Source organism: Salminus brasiliensis, chromosome 1 (assembly GCF_030463535.1).
Source record: "Salminus brasiliensis chromosome 1, fSalBra1.hap2, whole genome shotgun sequence".
Taxonomy (NCBI): Eukaryota; Metazoa; Chordata; class Actinopteri; order Characiformes; family Bryconidae; genus Salminus; species Salminus brasiliensis.
In genome coordinates this window covers 21,756,718-21,774,936 of record NC_132878.1, presented here as the reverse complement: position 1 = coordinate 21,774,936, position 18,219 = coordinate 21,756,718, and the positions used below count along the sequence as shown (strand labels likewise).

Genomic DNA, 18,219 nt, shown 5'->3' with positions numbered 1-18,219 from the left:
TTCCGTCAGAAAGAAGAAGAAAAGAAAAACCCAAAACCAGCAGTCTGAAATACTTGCACATTTTATATACATTTATTATATATTTCTTAAAAAAGTAAAAGTACACTCGCCCTGGTCTCTGTCAATCAGGCTCTTTTTGCACGAGCTCCACATTAGTGATCACTGTTGCACAACACGACAAAAAAGGGCAAGAGCAACAGCGCTGAAAAGTTCAGTTCTGTACCAATCCTATATCCGCAGTACGAGCTTCAGTCCGGGGGGTGGGGGGGTCGCGAGCAGCCGGAGGGGAACAATGGACTGCCATGGTGTGCCAGTCTTTTCTTACAGCACGAGAGAAATGAGTTGAAAAATGTCCTCTTCACCCCCCCTTTTGCTCTTTGAGTGCGTGTCCATAGAGGAGAGGCGTTAAGTTTAGCCCCCAAGCCGCTGGCCCTCGCCCCAGGCAAACCCACCAGGACGCTCTTCGGGGAGTGGGTTGTAGTTTGGATCTTCCTCTGGTGTGTCAAAGAGCATTTTCCTGTGGAAAGAATACAGGTTGAAGTTCAAATGAGCTGAGGCTTTAAGTCTAGAACACAAGTCTGTGTCCTTCTTTTCATCATTTATTTTTTTAAATGCCAAAGCCCACATATTTCATCCCATATTTTATCTGGTTTAATATGTTTGAATATGTGCTTTTAACAAGCAGTTTGGAGAGAAGTTGTCAAATCTTTTTTCATAATATGGAAATTTATTTATTAATTTGAATTTGAGTGTTAACATTCACAAACATTTAAGATTCAGCCTTTAAACACAACTTCTACTAAAAGCTAAGTATATTAAAAAAAAGTTCATAGTGATTTTAACATCCAAATATTTAGCATCCAGACTACAAACAACCACAAATTATAAACTACACTTTATCATTCTGAATGGATATGGCTGCCATTTCCATTAGTGACTAGGACAGCAGTAGGTGGGTTATTGTATGTAACTGAAACCTATAAAATGAAATTGTGTACCTAAAGTGCATTGTATTGAAAGCATATTGGGTAAAATGGCCAATGATTGTAATGACAACATAAACCGGCATAGAATTGGCAACTCTTTTGAGACTAAAAGCAACTTACAGAAAGGAAGGAGTTCTTAGCCATCTGCCACCACCTGGCTGATTGGGAAACACATCCTCCAAGAAGAAATACACATGTCCCACTGCAATACCTGTTTGCATATAAGAATGGCATATTATTATTATACATCATTATTATTACACGTCACATCATGGTTTTAGACCAGGATGAAGTGTATCATTAATAAAATACTTCAGTCAGTGTTAAACTGTGGCTAGCAGCATAAACAAGTTTGACAGTAACAACATTAGAATATATACCTAAAAGGTCCACAATGATAGAGTTGCCCAGCAGCAGAGAGAATCCCATGAGTACCCATGGCAGAAAAGGGGCTTGGAAGTTAAGAAGGCCGAAGAAATTCATGCGTACGTTGGGGTTGCGTCTGCTCCATACGTACACCAGCATGATGGTGAAAGCCTGGCCCAGGAACACAAGGCTCACAAACATGCCAAATATCTACAAATTCGTTAAGAAACAAAAATATGGACAACATTTGGGCAAATGTACTGGAGTAAGGGGACAAGAGGGAAAAGAAGATAAGGTACACTAGTGGCTTTCAACATGGCTTAATCCTCAGTCACACTAGAGTACACTAGAAGTGTTAGGTTCTGGTCTTGGAGGGCCAATGTTTTGAGACTTCCCTGCTTAAAAACACTCCCATTAAACCTGGTTTACATGATATGTCTGCAGCTGATACATTTTGGAAAACACGCTTATTTTTATCATCCCTCTCAAAGTGGATATTTAAATGGCTTTGTATAATTAATCAACAAATTTAGAGTTAAAAGGTAGAATATATTCCCTTCTTCTTTAAAGTTGCTATTCTGGACAGATTTAGTAATGCTTTGACAGTAACGGTATGATTGGATAAATGAATGGATACTGGCATATTTGTAACAATCAACTGAGTTAAATGAGGTGTGTTCGAGTTTAGGAATCAACACAATATGCTGTAATCTGTCCATCTACTACTGAAGCTGGACACACCTTTAGTAAAGCAAGCCTGATTTCAGCACTGAAGGATTAAACCCACATCCTTTCTGGTTGGAGGAAATCAAGGATACAGTCATGAGAAGGCCACCAAAGAGGAACATGAAGACAAAGTCAGCGGTTCTGCCTCTGAAAGAGCCTTCCTCCAGCATTCGACAATATCGGTATCTGTGAGAGAAAAGTCAAGGACTCTGGCAAACACAAAATATTGAATATGAAACATATAAAGCCGAAAGCATACATAAGAAAGACTGCAACTTCCTTCATTTAATCTGGACAGCTCTTGAAGGATACAAAAATATCATATTGAATAAGAAATTGAAGCCAACTGGACCAAAAAACAGAAAGTTGGTCACAAGCCGCCATACCTGCAAAGAAATGAAGAAGAGGCATGTTCTTTAATGTCATTTAACATCAATTAGCAAAAACTTTCATCTTTGGATATAGAGGCACACTTACCTGGTAGTGCTTTAATATTAAATCTGGGTTGAAGTACAGCTGGAAAGGTGTAATAAGTTCTAATTGCTGTGGGGAAGAAAGGGTGGGACAGGGTAGTCAGGTATTCTTCTTGAATCAATTTAGTAAATACTGAGTTCTAAATCCATAACCAATCACAGCAATGATACCTAATGAAAATATGACTGACGAGGTTGATGCAAATAAGGGCTGGCTTAGCTACAAAAGTATCGGGTAAAAGAGTTCTGAATAACATTACTGCAGTTTTTCTGCAGGTCTATTATAGCATAAAGAAACCTTAAGTGTATTAGGCTCTGTTCTTTTTGGATCTGTTGGTCTAAAATAAAATAGTAAAAGATACTCAGAATAGTAAGAGATACTCAGTGTAAATCCATCATTGGATTCAATGGGGAAAATCTAGACAATCAAGTAAATAATCGAATCTGCGTAGAGTAGAACACATTCATACTCAAAAAACTACTATCCTAATGACAAAATGACTGAAGTCCATGTAAAGATTTATTTAAAACGAGTGGAATAACACTGAGTAACTTAAAGATCTACAGCTATATATATATATATATATATATATATATATATATATATATATATATATATATATATATATATATATATATATATAGGGACTTCATTAGGCTCCAGTCTTCTCTTTTGGATCCTTTCGGTCTAAGATGCTTCAATATGAGAGGTGAGAGAAACTGAAACTAAATGTTACTGACTAAAGTGTAACTGAGTATAATGTAGATTATTTTCCTCACATACACACTCGACCAGCCAGTTTATTAAAACCACCTCCTAGCTTATACACACTGTCGATTATATCAGCTCCACTGACCATATTGGACCACTTTGTAGTTCTATAATTACAGTCTGTGGTCCATCTATTTTTCTGCATACTTTGTTAGCCTCTTTTCACCTTGTTCTTGTCCTGATAGTCAGGACCCCACAGAGCAGGTAGTACTTGGGTGGTGGGTCATTCTCAGCACTGCAGTGATGCTGACATGGTGGTAGTGAGGTGTTAGTGTGTGCTGCGCTGGTACTCCTGGATACTGATGGAGCATCCGCTGGTGGTAGACGTAAAGTTGCTGCACAGTTTGTGCTGGTCATCCTCTAGTCCTTCATCAGTGATAACGGGACGTTGCCCACAGGACGCTGTTGGCTGGATATCGCTGGTTGGTGGACTCTTCTCAGTCCACTCGTGCAGTGCAGTGCTGAGAATGACCCACCACAGAATTAACACCTGCTTTGTGGTGGCCCTGTGGGGTCCTGACCATTGAAGAACAGGGTGAAAGGAGGCTAATAAAGTAAGCAGAGAAACAGATGGACTACAGTCTGTAATTGTAGAACTACTCAGAGCTCCTGTATGGTAAGCTGAGCAGATAAAATAGACAGTGATTGTAGAAACGGTGAAGTGGCCGGTCTAATAGCAAACAAATGAATCATTCAGAGACACTGAGAAGGGTACAAAGCCATCGAACCTGTGGTCCTGCACATGTAACTGAGCAAAACTAATAGTTAACACCTGTAAACAATGTCATCTCAGGTCTAAGTACAGTCCAGTCCAAGTTATTTTCACTTTAAATCATTCAAATAAACCTCTAAATTACTCACAGCAGCTGTGATGTCCCAGATGAAGTCCAGAATCATCCATAAACTGCTGTATGTCTGTCTGCCTGTCTGGCAGCTGAGCTATAGCTAAACAGTAAACACACTGACTCGGCAGCTCTGCTCGCTTGCCATCGTAATGTCAAGGGGAACAACAGCTGGCTAGCCCAGCGCGGAGCTCAGTGTAATGGTTATTCCTAATTTAGCAAATCCCTCCTAGCTTTAACTGAATAGGTGACACACAGCTGGCTTTCTCCAGCCCAGCGGCACACCGTCCTGCTGCAACTTACAGCTAACTCAGCTTACTGCTGAGCTACGAGCTAACCTCCCCTCGCTAGCTAACCTAGCACAGCTAAAGCGACTGGAAACGTCGACTAACGCTGGAACCAAATGTCAGACATTTCACCAAGGCTGGTCTTTTACTCACCACCGCCGCCGTGGTAAGCACACAGGCGGTCGTATATGTCCTCGTAACCACGGGAATCTGTAAGTATTCCTGCTGGAATGTCTGGTAAGCCATTTTTGGACCGACTCTGGTGAGGCTTCCGGCACTGGGGCGACACGTCGTTACACAGAGCAGCGCAGACAGCACCGCCTAGCTAAACCTGGAAGTGTCAAAATCTGATTCGCCCGGGCACAACTGGAATAGGGCATTCTTCTATTGGTCCGCGTACACCTTAAATATGAAAATGTGTACATTTGTGGTTTCACATATTCAAATATAAAGTCCTATTTTTAATACACTGGGGATTGATAGGGCGTGTCCCATTTGGAGAAAATGCGTGTTCAGTAAACTAACCAGGCGATCACGCAAGTAGTTAAGGGTTTTAATCTGAGTTGGAATAAATTAAATAATTAAAATTCAATTCAATTAAAATGAAAAAGGTTACTATTATGGTGATAAGAATGCACCCTTAAAGGGGAAGCAGACTACGCAGTGAACTAGCTAGCTATAGTGTACAGCGGTGTGTCCAGGGCTGACCACTGAAATGTTCCCAATGTTTGTTTGTTTGTTATCTTTGTAAGAGTCTCGTACTGATTACTAACCTTGATTTGGGGCTGATAATGTGTTTTTGTTGTTTGACACTACTGCAAAATACTGTATTTTGCCATGCATGCTCACTACTGTGGGGTCTAGCTAGCTAAGTCCTGTTGTTATTGTTCGGAGCCATCTGCTCCACACAGCGGCGGAAGTCTCATGTAAACGCTGCTCATGTAAAAAGGGCCCAAGTTTGGGTGGGGGGGGGATCACCACAGTTAAACACTGACCCCTGGGCACTGACGACCTGAAAAGTATTTTTGCTGAGTCTTGGGGCTGTGTAGTGCCCTACATAGGGAGCATGTAGTTGCTGTGCTGCCCTACTTAGGGCTGAAATGCAGCCCATGAGGCGAGTAGTGAACCTCCAGACCAGTAGAGGGAGCCTGTCTGTGCTCCTCTTCAGTGCCGGAGGAAAAAAAAGACAGCTTTGAGCGCGGGCTTTGGAAATGGCGGAGAACGGAGGTAGTAGCGATGGTGAGGAGCTTTACTAACTAGTTTGTGTTGGTGTTATGTTGGTGTTTTCCTCGGTTCAGTGTCTGTGTTAGACAATAACAGTCATATACGAGGAGCGGTGCGTCTTCCTGCTGGTCCTCACTGCTCAGAGAGCTGACAGAGCAGCGGCGCCGGACCACTTCTCTCAGCTGGTTTTCTGACAGACTGAAATACACAAAGATTTAGCTAGCTAGATTACTGCTGTGTGAAGAAACACGTCTGTGAGAATTAGAATGCTTTAGAAATGCTATTTGCTGTTATTTTAATGTGTGCATTTAAAACTTAGTTTGGGTCCAAACGTGCAGAGCAGAGCAGTTTCTTTCAGTAACTTTGTTAGTCAGCTGTTCCGTTCATCATCTTATTCAAACAGTCCTGTTATTTTTCCGGGTTATTTAATGCCTGGAATTGCAAAGAACCAATTTCTACCCAATCTGTATGCCCTGCAGTAGCATACTTTATTATTTTCTTTTGAGAAGGCTTAACCTGGCTCAACCTGGGTCTGGGAAACCACTCTCCCTGTGGAGCCACGCCCATGTCCTCCAGTTAAACGAGGCCAAGCACAGCTCTTTTCTTCATGAGAGTATGGACAAGGGGACTTTGTCCAAAAGTAACCAGGTCCTCCTTCTGCTTGATGAATTCAGCTAGTTTAAGGTGCTACACCCATTGCTGAGACAGTGTTTAGTTGTGCACACAGCTTGTATAAACTCCTTGGGAAAGCCCTGTTCGTAGAATGGGACAATGCCACGTGCTGGCTAAAGCACTGGTTGTCATACTGGTCTCTAATGCATGGGCACAGAGCAAAAGGTGGACCAACTGGGGCGGAGCGGATTTCTAGTTTCAAGTTTATCGATCATTTGCACATCATGTCTTGGGGTGAGGCTCAGATAATCACTCTACAGAGGGCAAGCATAATATATATGGGTAGTAAAAATAGTGCAAACATAACAACAAAATAAAATCTGTAAAAATAAAATAGTGGGTATATTTACATAAGCTAAATAACTGAAAGATACTGCCATACAGAAAAATATACACCACATAAACAGGAGGCAATTATGTAGAAATGTTTATATAGGCAGGTTAATCTAAGAAGATCTTCAGAAGCCTGACAGCCTGTGGGTAGAAACTGTTCATTAACTGTTTATTCTATAAGATATGTAACTAAGAACTATATTAAAAATACAATTATATAAATATTCACATTGCAGAAATGAATGTTTTGTGGCAGATGATATCTTTACAGGAGAGAGCAAAAACTAATATTTCCTCTTATTGAGAAAAAAAAATCGAAATAATTGTGGAGTGTTTGTCTTGGTCCATTCATCATGAAATGATCTCACATCTAATGTGAGTCAATTAAAATAAAGATCATTAGGTAATATATTTATTGTTATATATTGTCACTTTCCTTTTTTTTATTATTATTAGTTTTCAAAATCCACAAAGTGGTTCTTCAAGGGTACTTTAATAAAGGCACTGCTCCCATATAGAACCGTGGTAATAGATTGGCTGGGGAAGGTGTCCCTAACATCAGTGGAAAGCCTTTTGTGGATGATTGTATATAGCACCAATAAAGTGCTTCCTCTATTTCTGTTACATCAGATGGTGTTTTTCAATTTCCCTTTCCTTTCGCAGTGGGGACCTTTTCCTCTGAATCTCTCAAGCTGTACGAGGCACAGTTCTTTGGCTTCACTCCGCAGACCTGCATGATGAGGGTGAACAGCGCCTTCCAGGACTGCATGTACGAGATGCTGGCGATCGTGGAGTCTGTGTTTGTCCGGAAGCTGTCCCAAGGGAAGGATCCACCTGAGGAGCTTCAGCTTAAAACCAGAGAATGCACGCAGAAGCTGCTCCGGTTCCTGCAGGAGCGCTTTAAGAAGCTGTCCAGTCGCATGGAAACCCTGCTGGTGAACAGCGTTCTCTCTGTCCCTGAAAGCGTCCTGCTGCCTGAAGATGAGCCCCACAGGAAATATCCGCAGAGCAAGGAACAGCTTTTAAAGCTGGAGGCTTCGATCACAGACCTGCAGCGTTCTTACCAGGCAGAAGTGTGCGCCAAACAAGCGCTGCTGGCTGAACTGGAGGAGCAGAGACAGACACGGGAGCAGCTGGACGAGGTGCTGAGATGGATCGAGGAGCTGCGCTTGTCCTGGAAACAGGAAGGCATGGGAGGCGTGCATGAGAGTTTTCGGCATATGATTGAGACTGTGAACCAACTGCAGAGCATTATGGGGAAGATCAGGAAGAAGAGCAAATCTCTAGACGAAGTGTGAGCATCGTGTATTCTCTTGTGCCTTTGTTGTTGATAGAAGCCGCATATTGTCTGTACAGGCGTTGTACACACTTGGCTCATCTTGAGATTTTGAAACTGTGCTGGTTTGTGTAGTGGCATGGTCCATCCACAAGGTGGAGCCAGTGGGCAGTCTGCTTTTGTTACCTTCTCAGACTGGAAGTCAGACATCGACATGCCGAGAGCTGTCCATGGCAAAGCATCGCATTTGTAAGCAATGGCATTCCTCGCTGGCATTTGAAATGCGGTCAAGCAATTCACCCCCGCACACACACACACACACACACATACATTCATTGGCTATTCTGAGTGCGCACTCTTCATAGATTCTGTTACTTTGAAGTTCAGCGCAATGAGTTCTGCACTGGATGAGAGTAAATTTCCCAAAGTCCAAACCTATGGGCTCTCTTTCTTGTTCACGGTCAGAGGTCTCATGGTGTAAATAAGGGTCAGTTCTGTTTGACTGTTCCTTTCCTGTAGCCTGAAGGAGAAAGCATTTTGTACTGCAACATACTTTTATTGGATGATTTAAGTTAACAGTCAGTAGTTATTCACTTGTCATATTCTTAAACCAATAAAATGTTTTATCATTTGTAATGGGTGTATGTAAGTGTGTTTAGGATACCTTTATTAGGGGCTACTGGACATGTGCTGTAGTAGCTGTTGTACTAGGAAACATACTACTAGAAACTTGTACTAGAAAACCATGGTACACTCTATTAGTTATATATAGGCCTATTTTAAAAGTGTGCTGTGAAGAACCATATACATAGTTTCTTTATCATTGAAAGTAACCGTGTAAACATTTAACCTAGAGTTGTCATGAGCGTAATGCCCGGTGCAATACTAAATACTGGTGCCTTTACTAAACAATGCTTTTTAAAGCATGTCCTTGACTGTATTATTCAAATGTGGAACGTCTCGATTTTATTGGAAAAATTCATAGATGGGGATTCACTGATTAGAGTTTTTTAAGGGCCAAAATTGATTACCTTTTTTTTTTTTTATTATTAATTTATCTTTTTGAAACCTTAAGATTGCACAAGTTGCCATGTAAATAACATTGTTAGCTCTTTAATGGGATGAACTGACATTTTAAATCCTTCAATGCATTGTGAAACAAGCATGAATTCAAATAAACCACTACATGAAAAGTAAGAAGCAACCGCAGCACAGCTCTCCAAAATCAAAATAATGAGTGGGCTGTTTGCCAATTGATTGTTTGGGGTGAAAATTTATAAAATTTTGTGAAATGACCTGACAAGTGTGTCCAACTACTCCAACTACTGCTGGAAGCTGCGCTGCAATTCGGGACGTTCATGAAGACCGTATGAAAGGAGATGGAATGAATGAATGAAGTCTGTTTCTAGTAATTCAGATAAGACTCCTGCACTACAGTGAAGTGCATGTATAGCTTCTGGCCGGTATGTCTTCACATCAAGAGCTAAATACAAACAGAATGAGTAACACTGTGATCAATGGAAGACGGCGAGCAGTGAATTTGGACTTGCTGGGCTGGCTTAGAGAGGGCGGGGAAGGAAGGGGGTGGGCGCTGTAAGGGGTCGGGTGGAGCGAATGACAGAACCCCCCCCCCCCTTCCCAGTTAGCAGCCTGGCTGTCTGTCTTCCTCTTTCATCTCTCTCATTAAAGACCCAGCCTGAACAGCAGGGGCTTGCTTGGTACCAGCTTTTCTGGATAGAGGTGTCGCAGTTCGGACAGCATGCCAAGCACACACACACTCTCACACACACACACCATGTGCAAACTGCCACCACCTTCAGTCACACTGTCAGGTCCATCGATAAAGAACTCTTATCTTCACACACAGTCACATCACTAGCGGGCTACAAGCGAGGGGCTTGGGTTGATCTTAAAAATAGCATGGCTGATGATGGGAGGGCTAAGATAGATGATGACAGAGGTGATGGACAGTGTGGCTAGCGTAGGTGTGTGATGATTTAAATCAGTTCTCCCCCAAAAGTAGGTCATAAGGCAAGATATGTTTGGTGTCTGAAGGTGGCTTCTTTAGATTTGCACTGGAGCTGCAAGACTAAGGAAGCTGACAAGCTACATATGCTGACGAAAGCTTGTATCAAACGCTGTGTGGACAAACGTATTGGGACTCCTGCTCATTCATTGTTTCTTGCAAATTCAAGGGTAGTACAGATAGCTGATCATGCTTTTGTTGGAGTATCCAGGTCTAGGTCTTTCTACTAGATTTTGAAGAATTCTGCGATGAGAACATTAGTGAGGTCAGGATATTGGATGATCACCATCCCACCTCATCTCCAACTCTGAAACTCTTCCTAAAAATATTAGCTGGATCACCATCATCATTCCATGAACACAGCTCCAGTGCTCCACAGCTTAATGCTGGGGGGCTTTATACCCCTCTAGCCCACGCCTGGCATTGGGCATGGTGCCAATAGGTTCATGTTTATCTGCTCCAGAGTCCTATTCTCTCTGCAATATTTCTCTACAGGGACTAGACAAGCTGTATATATACATTTGCACATCTGTGTCAGCAATGGACACAACTTTACAAGTAGCTGAATGCACCCATTCAAAGGGGTGTCCACAAACATTTGGACATAAATTGTACTGGTAAATTGTACTGTGCAAACTGCCTGTCTAAATCATTGTCTTGAACAGTGTCAGTTAGCCACGTAATCTGACACAGTCCTGTTTGTGTTGTTTCTGACACTGTTATCTACAAATGGACAAAAGTAAAGCACAGCTGAAACGATTAGCAGCCACCTCGAAGCCAGAATGCACCAAGAGGGAACTGGTTTTCGACTCATGTTGGAGAAATCTAGTTGAACGACCCTCTTACTCAGAATTAAAACTTGGTCAGACTGACATTCACAACAGCTTTGTCTTGTCTAGGTTCCAGTTCCATGATGCAATGTCAACAGTGTGGCGTCCATGATACAATAAGTAATGACCCGTTAAAAGCTTTTTAGGCAGACTTTTAGGTTTCTTTTGTACTGTACTTTAAATGGTATGTGTGTGTGGTATCACTAATTGCACAGGAATTCCTATAATATTCCTATATTGTTATATATTTGTGAGCTTAAAAAGATATTCCTGTACTTTTCTGCAACTTTAAACAGTTCATATATAAACACAGTCATTAACACTGTGTTTTGGTGTGAAATGCTCGATGTTAGAGACAATAACCCAGTCAGAATTGTCCACAGTGGTGAAGGGGCGCAGACGTCTGGTGCCCTGGAATGTAAAACTGTATTTACCTTGGCATAGTTAAACATGGAGGTGGCATAGCTTAAACCTCAAACACTGTTGTCCCTTTATTGAAAAGAAATCTGGCAACCAAAACAGGGCTATAAAACATGCCAATGCCAAAACCCCTAGACTTACGTAACAGTTTTGACTCATTAATACTTACTCCTCCTATATTTACATACACCCTGATAGCAAAAGCCTTTTTAGCCTCAGTCCAAGCTGCAAAGCAGTAACTTAACGACCACTTTGGGAGAATAATGGGTTTAATGGGCCAAATTGAAAAACAATGTTACAGTGGTAAAAACAGAGCTAGGCTATACAATGTGGTTGCTGTGAGCTGTTGCAGGGGCCAGAGCACTGCGAAATCCACCATGAAGGAAAAAAAACAAGTAGCTGAATTTTACAATACTTCATATAAATAGATTAATTGATGGTTTTGGATAACACATAAAATGGCTGTATTTGTGTTGTGGCCATTGCAAACCCATGATTACCTTCACCACCAACAAACAAATCTGTATTTTTCTCTACAATTAGCCATTTCACACCAATCCACTCTGAACGACTTTGTTTACATCTCGGTAATTGAATTTTTAAGAATAAATGCCCCTTTAAGTTGTTCTGCGCAGGATTTGTAATTAAACTGCTTTCATGTTATTTCACCATGCTATATTAGCAGTGAACTGCCTTAGCCTGCATCCACTTCTAAAATTAACAAAACACTAATAACATAGAACTGAGCTTGTTATGAGCTTTTTATACGCCCACAATGGCTGAGCATCCATTTTTCCCCTCACTTCAAACAGTTCATGTTTCGTAAACACTTTGAGGTGGGAAGGATGAAGATTAGAGTTGAAGTATTGAATGTTATGAATGCAGCATCAAATTTCCCTTTACTCGCAAGCAAACTTTAGATATCAAATATTGTATGTCTTGGCTGATTGTGTGGATTTCAATTTTTGGTGCCAAAATAGAGATTAACCATGCACCAGACCCTGCAAAGAATATCACACTAACATATGGAGCGTATCGCCTCATAGGCTGGATTTTTGGCACCTTGCTTTTGATACAAGTAGGGAAGCCAGCATGCCTGACCTCCAGGGTTACCCCAGACTTTCTGTTTCCATCCCAATCCATAGACACTCAATCAAAAACTGAATCACATGCCACTGCCTCAGATTGTCACTGTGCTGTAGCTCCAGTCTTGTTTAGTACAGACTTGGGTACAGATTTGGTCTCACAAGTGAGGGGACCTAAAGGCAGTAGTCGACACACTGTGATTTACACATAAAACTATTTGGACCAAAATGACCACATTCAGGAAATCTAATGCTAATGTCAAATGTAAAGCACAAAACCAACCACGATGATCAGAAATCATGTATTTTCTGATACATTTTCAGTGTAGAAATTTAAAGAGGCTCTAGAACTCTAACTGTATTCTCCTTGGCCTAGTGGTGTCACACCATGAGCTTCAAATACCGTGTCTTCCTTCAAAAGAAAATTCGCCGTAGCCCAAACAGTGTTGGAACCATTTTCCAAGCTGTTTCGCAAAAGTTTCGACTCGTTATATATGTGTGCAAGACTTTCTACTACATTTTGGAGCATTGCTGTCAAGATTTGATAGCATTCAGCAACAAGAGCGCTAGTGAGCAGGTTGGATGAAGCATTCCAGAGAACACAGTTCCACAGCTTAGTGCTGGGGGGCCTAAAAAGGCAAAGGTAAATGTACACACACACACAAGCTAGGGACAGTGAGCACACACACACTGGTGGGCAGCCAACTCCAGTGCCTAGGGAACTGAGAATGGGTAAAGGGCCTTGCTCAAGGGTCCAACAGTGGCAGCTTGCCGAGCCCAGGGATCAAACCCACAACCCTGTCATCAATAGCCTGGAGCTACAACCTCTGGGCCACCACTGCCCCACTCATCTAGCCAACTCCTGACATTAGGCATGGTGCTAATAGGATCATCTCTATCTGCTCTAGTCCTATTTGCAATACTTTTCTACAGGGACTAGACAAGTTGCATGTGCCCTTGCACATCTGTGTCAGCAATGGGTGCAACCTAAAGTTGCTGAATGTATTGACTAGGAGGGGAGTCCACAGTGAATAGATACTAGAGAGCAGCACATCATCTTCAGAGTCCGATAGTTGTAGAATACTGGTTGCGACGTGAACTGCACCTATTCCTGTACCAGTGCTTGTAGAGCGGAGCTCAAAGTCTGTATGTGACAAAGCGAAATGCAGGGGGAGCAAACAGGGATGCGCACTAGGCTAAAATCTACCACTGGCTGATGCTAGCTTTTTTCATATCTTCTCTTCAATGTCTCCTCCCTTAAACAAACTGGACTGCCTCAGGTAACTAACACATTGGAGCTTAACACACCTGAGATGGAAAAGTACCATGTTATTTTTTACCGGTGAGACTCAAGAAAGCCAAACCTGGAGACGTGAGTAGAGGCAAGGCTAAAAGCTAACCGGTTACAGTCTCTTCTGCATGCCAACAGCATGTAATTACAGTGTTTTTCTTACAGTGTTAAACCTATGCTATAATATTGTGCGTCTGTGAACCCATCTTAGTGCCATAATCCAGCCAATAAAAGCAGAGCGTGAGCATGTTTTGCTTAATACCAACATACAAAAGAAATTCCACAATACTTTATGTTACAAGTATCTGGATTGTATACTGAAAAGATTTAAGCCACATGCATTTACACTGGGTAATGAAATGCATCTCTGGTTAGTCAGACTGAAATCCGATTTCTGTGCGGGAAGGTATAAGCAAATGTGTATGTTGCGGGATTATGTATGTTGGGGTTGTTGAAAGCGTCTTGGAGAGATGGATGCAATTACACTAAAATAATGCAGCTCGTGTTTAAGGAACCACATGAAGCGCTGGAGAAAATAGCCTACACTGACATTTTTGGAAGATATCATTTATGTTAAGTAGCTGCGCTATCGTCTAACTTTATTCAGTTCAACCAACCATGAGCCACTTGCCAAAAGTGATAAATAAAACATGCTCCACTGCCTGGAGAACCATGAGCTCTGCCTGCGCAAGACCATCCGAGAGCAGAAGATGTTAGTTCAAAGCCTTCAGCAATTTTTAATTCTCTGTGCTGGAGATACAGAGTCTGACGAAGTCTGAGGGCAAAGCTCAAAGCAGGGGAAGACATCTTTCTTCCCAATTATGAGTTGAAGTTGCTCCTTAGTTTCTCTGATTCAGTAAAAAACTGGCGTAACATAAATGTAGAATGTCAGAGACCAGTAGTCAAGTGACACATCTGACAGTCAGTATGGACTCTAGGAACATCACATGGCTCATCTACAGAGGCACCATCTGTAGCCAGACTCAATCAATAATGCATATAGATTTAGTAGGTATTTTAAGTAGTGTCCGGAGGCCCTTAATCAGGGCATGGAACAGACCTGTTGATAGCAGTGCAATCAGCAGCATGCAAAAACACAAGCAGTGTTTACTGCTCCCTTACAAAGTGGGGTTTTCAAAGGCTCTTTAGCAAAGGCAAAGGTCACATATTATACCACAATCTAGAGGAGCATATGAATGCTTAAATGGTGTGTAGTTGAATGTTCTCTATAATGCAAAACTGTATATGCATATGATCCTTAAAATAACATCTAATGCTTTTTGTGAAACCCAGGATCCAGAACCTCGCAAACGCCTTTTCTGAATGATTCCAGCCAAATAGGTTTCTGGGGAGGACCGGTAACCCTTTTTAGTGTTGCTGGAATGGCTCGAAAAGTGTTTTTTGAGGATCTGAATTTGAAAGCATCTTATTAAAGATGATTCTAGCAAATATCATACTGAACCCTTTCTCTACCAGTTAACCCCTTAAAAAGCCTAAGGCCTTCTGACGGGCCTTTAGTGTTATTAATATTAAACTTTAATTACCAGAGAATAGCCCCACCAGTTTGTGCAGAAGTCCCTGTAGTTACTGAATAATACACCTTAGGGGGTTAAGGAGTTAAAGATGATGTTAAGAGGAAACATTCTGGAGATACATGATTTTAGTCCGACAGCAACGTTTTGTTAACATTAGAGAAGTGGCTGCTGCTGCGTCACATTATATTGTACTGCAAGCAATTCTGTCACATTTCAGGCTGGATTTACTATAGAATCAAATCAAATTAATTATTTGTCCCCTTTGATATCCAGTCCAAAAAACCCTAAATCATGCACTAGACCACATGTGAATGCATTTTAATGCATCTGAACTATGGAGCTATGACCTCTGCTCAAGTCACACTTCACCCACCAAAGACTTCTTCCTACTCACACTACACTTGAATTCACACCTTATCCAGTGTCTATGTGTAAATAGTAATGTATACATTTTACAGATGATTTATTAACCTGTACATTTTCACAAGTGCATAAAATGGATAGTGTATGTATAGCGTGTGAATTAAGCTATGATATTTAAGCACCTGAATTAAAATATAATGTCGCCGCTTGGCCGCTACCCAGAGTTCCCGGTGTTACTTTCAGGACTCACACACAATCATATACACAGCTGGCTAACGTTTAGCAAATGCAATGCTTTAACTTTGCAACTCTTGGAAAACAATGTCATGACTATTCATTTAGGTGTGTATAATGTGTGTACAGTGTAAGTTAATATGTATATATTCTGTATTTCTTATTTTGTATTTATTTGTGTTTTTACTACTATAATAGACAATGCAAGTTTTTCTCTCACCTCTACACCTGTGTCATCGTGATGTGATAATTAACATAGTTTGATTTGATTTGAGAGAAAAAAAGAATCAGATTCTATTTAAATGTATCTATTTAAATTCGATTTAAAAATGTAAAAAGCACATTTCTATAATAGTAATATAATATGAACAATATCATAGCAGCAGCATAGACCAAAAAAAAAAAGCAGAGGACATCTTGCTTAGAAAACAAGGAGCTCTTTATTTTGAAGCTGGGCAGAATGAGTCAATACATGAGTCAAGAGGGTGCAATTGATTCACAAGCAATTATGCATGGTAGGTTCATATCTCTCTGCTCCAGTCCTTTTCTATTGGCAATAGTTTTCTACAGGGACTAGACAAGCTCTCAGCAATGGGTGCAAATAAAAGTAGCTGAACATATTCATGAGGAGGGGTGTCCAAAAACCTTGTTGCTGATACTGGAGAGCAGCACATCATGCTCAGAATCTGCTAGTTTTCAGAGTACTGTTTGCGACGTGAACTGCGCCTTTTCCTGTACCAGTGCTCGTGGACGGGGGCCGCCATGGGATAAGCGAAAGACAGGGGGAGCAAACGAGGATCTGCATTAGGCTAAAAGCTAACACTGGCCAACGCTAGCTTATATCTGTGTGACAATTAATGTGATTTGATATGATTAGATTTGAGAAGGACAGAATCAGAAATCAAAAATATGTTTTAAATGGTTTTAATATCAGTATAATGTGAAAGATATCAGCAGCAGGGTACACAAAAAAGCAGATGACATCTTGCTTGGAAAACAAGGAGCTCTTTATTTCGAAGCCGGGCAGAATGAGTCAATACAGGAATCAAAAGGGTGCAATTGATTCACAAACAATCCCTACGCTGCACTCATTCCATAGTCTGAGCCTCTCCGGTTTGCAGCACTGTCTGGTGTGGTGTCCTTTTATCCTACATCGCCGCCACTTGCTTTGGGGGCACTTGGCATGTTGTCTTTTCACAGAGCCAAGTCTTGCTCACCAACACCTCCGCCAAAATCCCTCTCCAGTTGTCTTCCAGCTGGGCTCGCCATGCTTGCAATCCTTCTCAGCCAGCTGCCTTGCTCTCTGCTGGCGGGACCCGTCCGGCAATGGGCAGGCAATGGGCAGGCATAGCGATATCCCCCTGCCCCAGGTTTCTTATTGACCATCTTCTCTATTGCACACTCTCAAGTTTGTTGTGCTCGGCTGCGTCCCAAATGCATACTACACATTAATACTAAAAGGTACAGGTTATATACTAATCTTAATAATCAGGGTTTGGGTGATTAATACACAAAATACTGTTGCAATGCCAATGATCCTTTATCCTCTACGCTTTTTTTTTTTAATTTCCAGATGTGAGTAGATCCTCTCTTTCTGTTTCACACTGTATGTGGGATAATAGTGTCCAACGTAACCACACTCAACAAACGGCCACTCTAACATACTACATATTTAGAAACTAGCCAGTATTACTTATCATTTCATCTTCATCCAGCTTCGAAGCTGCACCCTACTGCTGACACCATTCAGCGTCGGCGTAGAAAAAGACCGGACTGCTTTTTGGACCAGGCAGCCAAACAGGACTTTGTCTTAAAAGTGCACTAATAAGAACAGCCTGTTCCATTCAAGAGATGAAGTGAGCTTGGAATATGATAATGCAAAAATAACATATATGACTGGTTGGGTATGTGAAGCCACACTGTAAGTAACAAACACTGTAAGTAAAAAGAAAAGAAAAATGAAGGACACTGGACTTTTTAAGCAGCATTATGCAGCATTGTAACCTCAAAATAACAGCTTCATAATCACGCCCCAATATTCAATCACTCTTCTACCTGACAGGAAGAAATCCATGGCCAACAGCACCTCACTTCTCACACCACTGTAGCATCAGTGTGAAAGAAGAACAGATGACATCTTGCTTGGAAAACATGGAGCTGGAGTTGACACATGAATCAAGAGGGTGCAATCATTTCACAAGCAATGACTCACTTGGCTCACCTGTGCAGCCTAGGCAAGGTTACTACACACAACAGACTTCGTAGAGGCAGTTGCCAAAAAAGGAATGTGCTAACACGCCAGAAAGGCACCTGAAGGCATAATAAAAGTTCAAACACCCGAATTAAGCTACGATATCGCCGCTTGGCCGCTACCCAGAGTTCCCAGTGTTACTTTCAGGACTCACACACAATCAAATACAGAGTTGGCTAACGTTTAGCAAATGCAATGTGAATTGTACTTTAACTTTGCAACTCTCG

At 41.5% G+C, this 18,219-nt stretch overlaps 2 protein-coding genes across 2 annotated transcripts; one reads left to right on the top strand and one right to left on the bottom strand.

The window, feature by feature from the left end:
* Window positions 1-43: 43 nt before the first annotated feature.
* On the bottom strand, window positions 44-4,746 carry derl2 (derlin 2). The gene is made up of 7 exons (XM_072674375.1): window positions 4,606-4,746; window positions 2,556-2,621; window positions 2,391-2,464; window positions 2,171-2,264; window positions 1,367-1,562; window positions 1,107-1,197; window positions 44-517 (listed from the first exon to the last, which is right to left on the bottom strand). Exons 1-7 carry the CDS (start codon window positions 4,696-4,698, stop codon window positions 412-414), a joined length of 720 nt encoding a protein of 239 aa, XP_072530476.1. The 5' UTR covers window positions 4,699-4,746; the 3' UTR covers window positions 44-411.
* A 713-nt stretch (window positions 4,747-5,459) lies between these two features.
* Window positions 5,460-9,154, top strand: mis12 (MIS12 kinetochore complex component). Its single transcript, XM_072693903.1, has 2 exons — window positions 5,460-5,691; window positions 7,345-9,154. Exons 1-2 carry the CDS (start codon window positions 5,664-5,666, stop codon window positions 7,977-7,979), a joined length of 663 nt encoding a protein of 220 aa, XP_072550004.1. The 5' UTR covers window positions 5,460-5,663; the 3' UTR covers window positions 7,980-9,154.
* The last annotated feature ends 9,065 nt before the right edge of the window (window positions 9,155-18,219 follow it).